This window comes from Leptonychotes weddellii, chromosome 10, assembly GCF_054177405.1.
Source record: "Leptonychotes weddellii isolate Sample4059 chromosome 10, ASM5417740v2, whole genome shotgun sequence".
Lineage (NCBI taxonomy): Eukaryota > Metazoa > Chordata > Mammalia > Carnivora > Phocidae > Leptonychotes > Leptonychotes weddellii.
In genome coordinates this window covers 26,123,891-26,136,225 of record NC_138378.1, presented here as the reverse complement: position 1 = coordinate 26,136,225, position 12,335 = coordinate 26,123,891, and the positions used below count along the sequence as shown (strand labels likewise).

Sequence of the window (12,335 nt, the reverse complement as noted above, 5' to 3'; positions counted from 1 at the left end):
TTTGATGGATTCCTGTCTCACAGTTAGGTCTTTCATCCATTTTGAGTCTATTTTTGTGTGTGGTGTGAAGGAAATGGTCCAGTTTCATTCTTCTGCATGTGGCTGTCCAATTTTCCCAACACCATTTGTTGAAGAGACTGTCTTTTTTCCATTGGACATTCTTTCCTGCTTTGTCGAAGATGAGTTGACCATAGAGTTGAGGGTCCATTTCTGGGCTCTCTATTCTGTTCCATTGATCTGTGTGTCTGTTTTTATGCCAGTACCATACTGTCTTGATGATGACAGCTTTGTAATAGAGTTTCAAGTCCAGAATTGTGATGCCACCAGCTTTGCTTTTCTTTTTCAACATTCCTCTGGCTATCTGGGGTCTTTTCTGGTTCCATACACACAACTGATTTTTTTTGTATGGATCTTGTATCATAATGGTGACTAATATGTACATATTAGTTGCTTTGCTAAATTCCCTTATTAGTTATTAGTTATTAGTTCCAGTAGCTTTTTTATAGATTCCATTGGATTCTCTACATAGGCAGTCCTGTTGTCTGCAAATAAAGATAGCTTCACTTCTTACTTTCCAATCTGTATGCTTTCTATTTATATTTCTTGCCTTATTGTGCTGGCTAGGACGTCTACAATGTTGAATAGAAATGGTAAAAACAGACATAACATTTTTCCTAATCTTAAGGGAAAGTTTTTCCCAGTTTTTTCACCGACTGTGGGATTAGACATTTTTTTTTATTTTCTTATTATTTTATTTATTTATTTATTTTTATTTATTTATTTGAGACAGAGAGAATGAGAGACAGAAAGCATGAGAGGGAGGAGGGTCAGAGAGAGAAGCAGACTCCCTGCCGAGCAGGGAGCCCGATGCGGGACTCGATCCCGGGACTCCAGGATCATGACCTGAGCCGAAGGCAGTTGCTTAACCAACTGAGCCACCCAGGCGCCCAGCCGTTTTTTTTTTAAAGATTTTAATTTTAAGTAATCTCTACACCCAACGTGGGGCTCAAACTCACAACACTGAGATCAAGAGTCGCATGCTCACGGACTAAGCCAGCCAGGCACCCGTATTTTTCACAGATGCCTTCTATATGCTTGAGGAAATTTCCCTCTATTCCTAGGTTGTTGAGAGTTTTGTTCTATTTTTAATCAGGAATGAATGTTGGATTTATGAAATACCTTTTCTGCATCTATTGAAATGATCACATATAGTTTTTAGTTTGTAATATGGTGAATTACATTAATTGTTATGTGTGTGTGTGTGTTTTAATGTTAAACCACCCTTGCATTCTTGGCTTTAAAAAGGGAAGTGGGGAGGCGCCTGGGTGGCTCAGTTGGTTAAGCGACGGCCTTCGGCTCAGGTCATGATCCTGGAGTCCCTGATCGAGTCCCGCATTGGGCTCCCTGCTCGGCAGGGAGTCTGCTTCTCCCTCTGACCCTCCCCCCTCTCATGTGCTCTCTCTCTCAAATAAATAAATAAAATCTTTAAAAAATAAAAAATAAAAATAAAAAGGGAAGTGGGGGTGCCTGGGTGGCTCAGTCGTTGGGCGTCTGTCTTCAGCTCAGGTCATGATCCCAGCATCCTGGGATTGAACCCCACATCAAGCTCTCTGCTCAGCTGGAGGCCTGCTTCTCCCTCTCCTAACCCTGCTTGTGTTCCTGCTCTCACTGTCTCTCTCTCTATCAAATAAATAAATAAAAACCTTAAAAAAAAGAATAATTAAAAAAAATTAAATTAAAAAAATAAATAAAAAGGAAAGCAGTTCAGGGCGCTTGGGTAGCTAAGTCAGTTGAGCCATCTGACTCTTGGCTTCAGGTCAGGTCATGATCTCAGGGTGGTGGGATAGAGCCCCGAGTTGGGAATCCATGCTCAGCAGGGAGTCTGCTTGAGATTCTCTCCTCCTTCTGCCCCACCCACTCTCTAAAATAAATAAATGAATCTTTGAAAAAAATAAAAAGGAAAGAGGTTGTGCAGTTTGAAGGTGATAAAGTTGGTATTTTCTCCTCCTCTCAGAAATCACCCAAGCAAAAATGAAAATTTTTGAAATGAAATGAAATGAAAATTTACAGAAATGTAAATACCATATCTGATGACCAGGAGAGAGCAGAAAACCCAAACAATGAATTTGGTGGGTAGGCTGAAAAAAAGCAGTGGAATTGCTGCTTGGTACAAATCACTTTGAATATTATTGGGCAGCATTTGCTAAGGTTGGGAACATTTACATACTCTATGATCTAACAATTTCACTTTAAAAGAAGTGAGCGCATCTATCTACCAAAAGACTTGTCCAAGGATATTCATATAAGTTTAATTCATAGTAGCCAAAACTTAGAAACAAGCCAAATGTCCTTCAATAAGAGAGTAGATAAATTGTTGCCTCTGTACAGTGGGATAGTATACTAATAAAGGAGGGCAAACTACTGAGAGATGCAACAACATGGATGAATCTCACAGTTGTAACCTTGATAGAATCCAGACACTAGAGTACATTTTGTATGACTTTGTTCTGTATGATTTCAAGAATAGGCTAATCTGTTGTGATAGAAGTCATAATACAAGTTACCTATGGGGGAAAGTATTGATTGGGAAAGGACATAATGGAACTTTCTGGGATGATGGAAAAGTTCTATATCTTGATCTGGGTGGCAGTTACATGGACACACATACAAGTATATAAAAATTCATTGAGGGGCACCTGGGTGGCTCAGTTGGTTAAGCGACTGCCTTCGGCTTGGGTCATGATCCCGGAGTCCTGGGATCGAGTCCCACGTTGGGCTCCCTGCTTAGCAGGGAGTCTGCTTCTCTCTCTGACCCTCCCCTCTCTCATGCTCTCTCTCTCTCATTCTCTCTCTCAAATAAATGGGTAAAATCTTTAAAAAAAGTTTTAAAAAAAATTCATTGAGCTGTACCCCCAAGATTTGTGCATTTTACTTGCACGTAAAATGTGTGTGTGTGAATTATATGTCAATTAAAAAGGAACCAGGATGGGGTTTTTTCTAGGAAGAGTTCAATATTAAGACACCTAAAAATGTAATTCACCATATAAACAGAATAAAGGAAAATAACCAAGTTGTCCTTGTAGTAGATGCAGAAACAACAACAACAACAATTCTTTCATTCAATGTCCATTCACAATCAAAACTGTTAGCAAATCAGGAATGGAAAGGAGTTTCCTTAGCTGGATAAAAGTAAACTACCAAAATCCTACAGTGACCTACGTAATTCTTAATGGTGGCACCTTAGAAGAAGTTCCTTTTAAATCAAGATCAAGTCAAAGGTGCCTATGAATAGCAATTCCATATGCCATTGTCTGGGAACCCCAGCTTGCACAGTTAGATGATGAATGCACAAGGAGAGGACTGATAACATCTGGCTATTAGATGGATGTGGTATCCTTCAGTTTAGAGGACTTTATGACTCATATATGTTACAAATATTTTGCAAGTATGCAGTATCACATCTCAATTTTAAATATTGTGGGTTTTTTGTTAGACATTTAAAGACATAGGCCAGAAAATACGGTAGAAGCAACAAGATCTTAAATCAAGTTCTTTTATTTTTAGGATGGAAAATATTTGAAAGGTAAGGAGGCAGTATAAAGGAAGCAAGACTCAGAATATAGATGTTTGCTCAGCAGAAAAAAAAAAAAACTTGTTTAAAATTTGTTGCATCCAAAGCCTGACAAAACCTCACAAAAGACAGCTCTTTCCCCCAGGAGGAATGGGATCATAGACTAGGGGTGGGTCAGGAGTCCGACACAGTGATGATGGCTAGATTGGACCCTTCCTTCTCTAGGATTCTCATGAGCTCTGCCCTTGATGCCTCTGGGTTTCTGGCTGGGGGACCCAGGCTGGAGATTTGGGGAAGGGGGTGAGGAGTCCAAGAAGCCCCTACCGATTCACCCTCGCTCCCAGTGCTAGTGTCCCGGCCTGTGAGAGGCCTCTCCCTTCCGTTCCTCCCCACACCCCAACCAAACCTGACTCTTCATTGCCAGAGAGGGAGATCTCCGCTAGGGGTCGCGCCTTGCATCGTCGGTCGCCGGCTCCGCCAGTTGCGATTCCGCGGGATGCTGACTTTCCGGGGATGGTTAGCACCTTCCTTTTGTGGGTGCCCACAGCCCTCCGATCCCCGGCTTGGCTCAGCATTTCCTTCTCAGCCTCAGGCCCTTGACCTCCTCGTTCCGCCCGCACGGTCAACGCGCCCGGTTCGACGCCCTCCAGCCCTCGCCCCGGCCCCTCTCCCCAACCTGAGCGAATTGCGCAGTGCCCCACACCTGGCTCTGCTCCCGGAGTCACCTCCCGGCGCGGCGCGGACCACCTCCCCCTCCCTGCAGGAGCGGGTCTCCACCCTATCCCCCTGTGGCCTCTCGGTGAGGACAGCCGCTCCCCACACCCCCGAGCCGGGACCCACTTTCCCCCGCACACGCGAGTCTGCGGAAGAGCGCCCCCTCTCGGCTACCCGCAGCTGGCTCTTAGGGGATCCTCCCGCGCCGCACACCTCCTCCTTCCAGGGACCCCTCAACCTTCCCCAGGGTGGCCACTGACAACTGTCTCAAGAGGTGCCCCCCGCCCCCAGAGTTCCCTTGACGCCGCCCTCTCGGACCCTCCGTCCCGATCGCTCCTACTCGGTGCTTTCTGCCCCTGGGGCGGAGGAGAGTCGTACCCGACGCTCCTGCTCCTAGGTGCCCCCCAGCATATGTGGATGCCCTGTGGCTCCCTCTCTGCTCTCTTAGATGCGACGGATCTGGCGGCTGATGCCTCCTCGGCTCCCGTCCCTCCTGCCGCGCCCGATCTGATTATCCTGGTCAGGCCACGCAGGTAACGGGGTGCCCACGCCACCCCCACCGCCACCCCATCAGAGCAGGCTGCGGGCTGCGGTGCGGGAGGCCAGGCAAAGACACCGACCTAACCGTCCAGGTCACTCAGGCCAACGGGGCGGCTCTCCTTTCTTGGCCCAAATCGGAAAGGCCTAGAACTCCTTCATTCCAGCCTGTTCATTTGCCCCAGGCTTGCATTTTTAAGCTTTTTAACTCTAAACGAGTGACTTTATCTACATTTAAAGGAATTTCAGGAATGACGTTCATGATGCCAAGGTCCCTCACTTCCCTTTTATCTGTATACTCCACTCCCCCTTGCCTGCCCCTAGAGTTGGCCATTCCTTTCTGTTTATCTTTTGTTTTCACGTGTTCTAGGGGGAAAAAAAAAAGTTTTGCTGGCATACATTTTAAATTTGTGTAAAAGGAATTGTATTCTCATTCTTTTCACTCAGTACTAGGATTTCGAGATCAATGCGTATAGCTTCCTCTCCTAACTGTGCTTAAACCTAACTGTGTAAAATAAGCTGTGCTCATCCACCTTATTTGACCTTTCCCATCCCCTGCCACCACCAATAGTACAATCATCCCTCTCAAATACATCCCCTTATGCAGTGCTTCTCAAACATTTGTGTGCATGTGTATCACCTGGGATCTTGTTAAAATGCAGGCTCTGATTCCACAGGCCTGGGAGGGGGGAGCTCAGACTCTGCATTTCTCGCCAGCTCCCAGGGGATACCTATACTTCTGGTCCTGGTGGGACCACTCTGAGGAGCCAGGCCCTTACGGGCCTCTATGAGACTTCATTTTGGATTGCTGGGTCACAGGGTATTGGTTGATCAAATTTGATAAATATTGCCCATCAGCTCTGCAGTCTGGCTGTACCACCTTATCCTCTACCAGCAGACACAGGAGGGTAGAAGGTATATATTTATGTGGGGAAGGGAAGAAGGCCTTCTCCTTGCTTCTGTCCAAATCCTTCCTGCCCCCATCTCCGCAGTGTGCCTGGTCTGGGCCAAAACCTCCTCTCTCCCTTAATCATAATGGCCCCAAGGCTCTGAAGTGACGTCCCTGGCCAGCAATGGCCAGCCAAGTCAGTGAGAGACCCAAGACTGGCATCCTGGCTTCATCCCTAACAGGAGCTCTTAAGAACAGGCATTGAGAAGCCCCAGGGTCTTCCATGCGGTTATATTTCCTCCATCGCATTTGCTTGAGTAGCCCACTAGGGTGAACCAGGATTCAAACACCCTGGCTTTGCCCCTGGCAAAGGGCGATCCTGAGCCTGTCTCCTTATCTCTAAAAGGGGATAGCATAGCTACAGCTTGTGGCATGAGGAGTCAGTCCAGGAATTTTGCCCACATGCCACGAGCCCCACAGGGGCCCTAAAACAGGTGTTCTTTCCTTGGTTTTACCCTTGAGGAAAATGAAGTTCAAGAAGGTAAACTTTAACAATTTCCACCAAGGCCATGGAGCTAGAAAGTAACAGTGCTTGGGATTCAAACCCATCCTCAGCCAAGACCCCAGAGCCCAGGCTAACCATGAGGCTTCACCATCTCCATGTCCTGCCTTGCCCTTCCTACCAGGCCACATTTGAGGGAGAACCACAAGGAAACTGGAAGGAAGGACTGTGCCTGGGGTTTGGGGCTTTGGATGTTGAAGGCCTCTGACCAGTGGCCTGCGTGGTTATGAAACTCCACAGCAAATGGGTTTTCGCAAAAATAAACTTAGGTCCTAGGGTCTGGTTCCCATGGCCTGAATGTTTAGGTGGCAGGAAAGAGGAACTTTGGTTCTGGGGCTTCAGGAGCAGAAATTTTAGGGTTAGATATCCAGTGGGGTCACGACTGGGTGGAAGACAGGGAGGGTCAGGAACTGGGTGGGGGTCCGGTGGGTGGGTCTGAGCTGTGGGTGAAGGGCCAGGGTGCTGGGCATGAAGGGATGCCCTCTTCCAGACCTTCCTGGAGCTGTGAGCAGCGGTCGGGACAGCTTCAGAAACCCATGGGCTCTGCTTTCTTCACTCACACAGCTGTCCAGGCATCTCCGGGCGCCAGGCCCCAGCTGCAAGCATTTCACAATCAGGAGAGCTCAGCATGTGCATGTTTCGAGATTTCATGTCACACGACCTTTTACATCTCCACACCCATCCACAATTTCGGAGGGCCAAAATTGTATGCATGACAGAGCGTTTCTCTGAAGGCCCAGGGAAGCTTCCTGCTCTTTGAACCACCTTCAGGGTCAAAAGACCCGTTGAGCCTACAGATTATTCTCAGACTTCAATATAATATCTTACAGTTTTCTGGTCTTTACGAAGTACCTCACACATAGGCGGTATTTTCTTTGACTCACAACAACCCCATGACAGGGTTGGGACCCACTTAACACCGAAGTTCAAAAGAATTAACTGGCCATGGCCACACATTGTGTAAGTGGGGAAATGGGACTTCTTGTTCATTTTTCCATCACAGACCTTAGGTATCTTAAAGTAGGTCTCCTCTGGGATCCTCACTACCCTAGCTGGCCCACTTCCCAGACTTGGGGATGCTCACTGAGGCAGAAGGTAGGGAGTCTAGGGAGTGGGGGATGCCTGGGCAGAAAGGAGCGGGAGGTGAGTTAGTTGAGGTCTCACGGGGCTTCTGGCCAGCCCTCTCTCAGCTAGGTTTCTGTCAGTGGGCCCTTTCTAGAGCTCGGGGAAAGAGGGCTACCAAGCTAGAAGTTCTCAATGAGTCTACAGCTGAGACAGCTGGGCATCTGTGAGGAAAAGCAGCTGCCAGTTGCCAAGGGAGCCCTGGTGGTGTCACCAAACCCTTGTGGGAACTCTCGGCGGCTTGGCCAAGCTCTGCCCCTGGCTCACCCTTCTGCCCTGCCCCTTCTTCTCAAAGCCCCCGATGCCCCACACCGAGTACCTGTAGCATCGGCTTGAGGGAGGTGGCCAGAGGTTGGGCCGGTCTACGGGGCCAGCGCTAGGCCACATCACGCCTGGCCCGAGCAGTGCTAGGGACGGGGCGGGGGCAGGGGTGGGGGCTGGGGGGTGGGGTCTGGGGCCTGCTGAAGCCACTGCCCTCCCCTTCCCCAGGGCCTCAGGCCCTAGGCCAGGGCTCAACAGACACAGGCAGCGGGATGGGGTTGCCCTTCTATTGGTCCAAGTCCTGAGTGTAGTCTGGGTGAGACATGGAGGTGAGGAGGCCCACGAGGCTCAGCAGCGTGGAGAAAAGCAGCAGGAAGGAGGCGGTGAAGAGCAGGGTGGGGAGGGCGCTGAGCACCAGCAGCAGGATGGCTGGCAGCAGATGGCGCCACGCGGCGGCCACGACGGGCCACAGGGAGCTCAGCAGGTAGGAGCCGGTGGTGAAGAGCGCGTGGCACAGCGTCAGCGCCAGCAGCAGGTAGAGGATCCCCTCCAGCCCCCACAGCGCACGCTGGAGTGGCTGCCGCCAGCCCGACGTGGCCCACCACTGGGCCCAGCTCCGAGGCACGTGGCACAGACACCAGCGCACCCAGGCCTGCCGCGTGGCCCAGGCTGACCAGGGCGCAGCCCGCTGCGGCCCCTCGCCGGCCCCGATGGCATCTGTCTCCACCTGCGGCTGCGGCGTCATGGCTGGTGCACCTGGGGAGAGGGCCAGGCCAGCTGCAGGAGCAGCCCTGGAGATGCCTGGGGCCTCTGGGCAGGCGGGGGGTGGGGTGGGGGTGGGTGGGTGCAGGGGTCAGGAGGGGACCAGCGTGGGCGGGCCAGGGCTTTGAGCTGGGGCCTGGGTCTTACCTCCGGGCAGAGCCACCTAAGTCATGTTGCTTCCTGCAGCGCCCAGGATGGCCTAGCAGCCAGAGTGGAGCCCCCCTTAACTCCCCCCCTTCCCTCACCCCCCTGCCCGCCCCCAAGGATCCCTATTGTGACCCGGGTGGGGGTGGGGTCCCGCCAAGAGAGGAGCCACTGCAGGATGTGAGGCTCACCTGAATCCCCCTCCACGGACCCTCCAGGCTGGCAGGGGTGTCTGGTGAGCCCCCAGACGCAGATTCTCGTGCTTTCTTGTGAGAAGCCCTCTCCGGATCCCTGTTCCTACCCTGCTAACTGATATCCGGGCCCACTCTGCTCTCCTGTAAGTCTTTCTGGCCACCCATTCTCTAGAACCACAGAGGAGGCCAGAATGGCCACCCCGAATCCACAAGCTCAGAGGTTGCTGCCACATCCTGCCCTGGCTCCCTGTCCCTTGGCCCCGCCTTCTCTTGCTGTCTCAGACGCAGACCCAGGTATCCGCCGCCCATGCCGGGGGGCCAAAGGGCCCCTGCAGTTCAGGCTGGAGATAAAGGGGTAACCCCCTGCCTGCTCAACCCAGGACAGAGGAAAAGGCGATCTGGGGAAGCAGCAGAGCCAGTGTATTTCTGGATGGGGGCGGAAGGCCAGGCCAAGCAAGGCCAGGGGCACGCCTCGGGCTCCCAGGAGCAGCCCCAGGCCCAGGAGTGCCAGTAGCAGGGCCTCCTGGGGGCTGAGTTGTCCTGTGACTGCCGCCGCAGGCAGGAGTGCGGCCCACTGACTCCGGCCTCCCGGGAGGAGTGTCTGCGGGGGGCCTGCGGGCCTGTGGACAGAGAGGGTGGTGGTGGGGCCTCGGGAGGTTGGCCACTGGCCCACCTGCCGGGCTGCTGCACACTTAACCAGTGGAGCAGGTCAGGGGCCAGGAAGCTGACCAGCAGCAGCAAGGCTGGGCCAGCCAGCTGTCAGCCCCCGTGCTCCCAGCCCTAGGACACTGTCCCGGAGCTGGGCCACGCTAGGGCCCCAGGGGGACATGCATGGACCCACTGGACTATGAGACCCCTCCCCAGCCCCCAGGCCTCTGGGAGGGACTGGGATAGGATAAGCAAGGGCTTTGGGCCTGGGTAAGCAGAGCTGGGTCATGGAGGGAGGTGGAAGTGACAGGAAGGACTAGTGTTGGGGGGGGGAGATGGGAGGGGGCGAGGCCCTGGCAGACACTCAAGAGTGAGCTCCGTGGGAATCCCCCCTCCCCACACACCCACCTGCCACACCCTCCTCACCTCCCACTCCAGTCAGCCGTTCTGGGACTGGGCAGCTGGGGCATTGTGACCTATTGCCAGGTGGGGCCCTGGGGTACAGACGGGGCTGTTGCTGGTTTTGGCCACCTAAGCAGCTGGTGGCTTAGGTGGGGCTAAGTCAGAAGGAAGTCAGTGATTTCTGGGAACTAAGACTCATCCTCTTGTCTTCGTGAATTCTCTGCCCCAGGGCCCCCGTGAGGATCTGAGTTACCAGGAAGGCATTCTAACTCCATCATCACATGGGCAGCTGAGCAAGAGAGGAAGGGCTGCTTTCTTTCTCCTGAGGGTTCCCAGAGCTCTGTATCCAGGGGCAATCATTCAATCTTCCTGTCAGCAGCTCACTCTCCCCTGAGAGCTGTGGGATGCCTGTGGGCCCTTGTGGGGGAATTTTCAGGACTACAGCCCTGAAATGCAGAGGCAGGCTCTGCCAGGAAGCACCCTGAGACTTTCTGGGGCTGGGCTCCCACGGGACTGCTACAGGGTGGGGCAGGAGGGGGCTGTTTCGAAGCCCTGTGGTCTGTGGGAAGTGTTTCAGATACTGGGATTCCAGAGATGATATAGGTAATGTAAGAGGGCTTCAACATAGTAACCCCCAAACTGGAGGTTAAAGTTACCCTCTGAGAATGAAAGTAAGGCAAATGAACATATAAGGAAGGGATTGGTCGTCTGGAAAGGAAACCTATCCCCATGATAATCTGTAAATGGGTGGTGGCTACAGAGGTTTCAGCACATCTCAGATTAGTGACGTAAGAGGCAAGAGTAGAAGTGGATCATAATTAAGAACAGAATCCTTTCCACATATCATACTTTGAGGGAAAAAATGATGGGGCTGGGGGAAGGGTCCGGTGGCCACACAGTCCCCAGGAGAGGAGAAAGCAAAAATCAGGCGGCATATCCGCCTCCAGCGGGCCCTGTCCAAAGACTCAAGCCTGGTGGACTTGACATCATTAGCATAGAGCCAATGGCCCTGTGGCCCTTGGGACCATTCATCGATTGTTTCTGCTCTGGCTCTTGCCAGAGTAATAAAGCGATGCCCGCAGAATTCTGAGGGAAAATGATTTCCAACCTAAAAACGTAGATCTGTCCAAATGATTATCAAGTACAAGAGTAGAATAAAGACATTTTAAGCCATGCAAGTTCTCAAAAATTTGACCTCGTATACACTCTTTCCTAGAAAGCTACTGGAGGATGTGCTTCAGCAAAACAAGGCATTAAACTAAGAGGACAATATGGGAGTCAAGAGATGAGGCTAAACACAGGAAAGCAATGATGAGAAAGGCTCGGGATGTCAGCCGTGCTTCCAAGTAAAGAAAGCAAACAACCCAGGCTGGAATCAAAAGCAAGATGCTCCAGGAGGGATGTCTCCAGAAGAAAATGAAATTATCTGTGGTTTTTAGATATGTTCAAAATGTTCAGTTCTGTTGGTCGCTTTGGGATTAAATTAGTAATTGATGCCTAGAAAACCAAGCAAATGATAAAACAAAGTAGTGCTAACTCCAGGAAACACAAAAAGTTGGACAATAATATTTACACGGTCATATATAAGCACTGAATATTGACTCCAGTGACTTAGCTCTTTGGGAGGATGGAAGGAGTTTGTTTGTGTACTTGAAGATATATGTTCAGGAGGGTGGTAAGAAAGCAAAATCCTTAATTCCATAGCAGGAAACCTACAGATAACATTTAGACATAGAAAAATTAAGAAATAGCAATAGAAGTATAGAGGTAAATACAAGGAGAAATAACAGAATTAAAAGTGGTTGATCTGGGAATGGAGAAGCATAGAAAACAGTCTTCTATTGAGAGCTTAAATGTGATTTACCTTTAAAACTGTATTCTGTAGTATTTCGGCTAAATGATTTAGTTAAAGAAAAGAAAATTAATATAGGGTCATATTATAGAGATCAGGAATACACCCTCCCAGGATGAATGAAATGCCAATATCCCAATATTATGTGGATGTGCTCTTGTAGCTTGAGATAAAATTTCCAGTGACAGCATCAGACACCATCAAATACCATCAAACTTGAAAGTTGTGAATCTCATGCATTTTAGATGGAGGTGCTCTAAATCTCCCACCTCGCACTGCTCAGCCTTTAATGTGCACGTGAATCTCCGGGGGTTGAATCCTCCGGAGATCTTGTTAAAATGCAGATTCTGATTCAGTAGGTCTGGGGTGGGCTTCTGCATTTCTAACAAGCGCCCAGCCTCTAACGAGCTGGTGCTCTTGGTCCTTGGCCACACTTTGAGGAGCAGGGCTTGAAAAGACCTTGATGTACAAAAGAGAGACAGCTGGGGGAGGTGGTGAGCAGAGGATGGGCATGCCCATGCAATGCCCACCTGCATCACAGGGAGAACACCAAGTGCAGAGTGAGCTCTGCCCCAGCACCAGGGACAGAAGATTAGGAGACCCAGGCAGGCAGGAGATACTACCACTTCTCTCTTTGTGCAGCCAAACACATGGCCTCCTTTCTTTTCTTGACATCG

The 12,335-nt window shown here is 50.6% G+C and overlaps 2 protein-coding genes across 2 annotated transcripts; both read right to left on the bottom strand.

Annotated features, from left to right (window-relative positions):
• Nucleotides 1–7,942: 7,942 nt before the first annotated feature.
• On the bottom strand, nucleotides 7,943–8,401 carry TMEM239 (transmembrane protein 239). The gene has a single exon (XM_006732281.2). It carries the CDS (start codon nucleotides 8,399–8,401, stop codon nucleotides 7,943–7,945), a length of 459 nt encoding a protein of 152 aa, XP_006732344.1.
• Nucleotides 8,402–8,735: 334 nt separating this feature from the next.
• Nucleotides 8,736–9,729, bottom strand: C10H20orf141 (chromosome 10 C20orf141 homolog). The gene is given in 3 exon segments (XM_031026971.2): nucleotides 8,736–9,376; nucleotides 9,454–9,513; nucleotides 9,515–9,729. Coding segments are annotated over 3 exon segments (645 nt in total). The 5' UTR covers nucleotides 9,694–9,729; the 3' UTR covers nucleotides 8,736–8,970.
• Between the last annotated feature and the right edge of the window lie 2,606 nt (nucleotides 9,730–12,335).

Coding starts and splice junctions, on each gene's coding strand:
- TMEM239 (XM_006732281.2), bottom strand. CDS start 8,401: ATGACGCCGCAGCCGCAGGTGGAGACAGATGCCATCGGGGCCGGCGAG.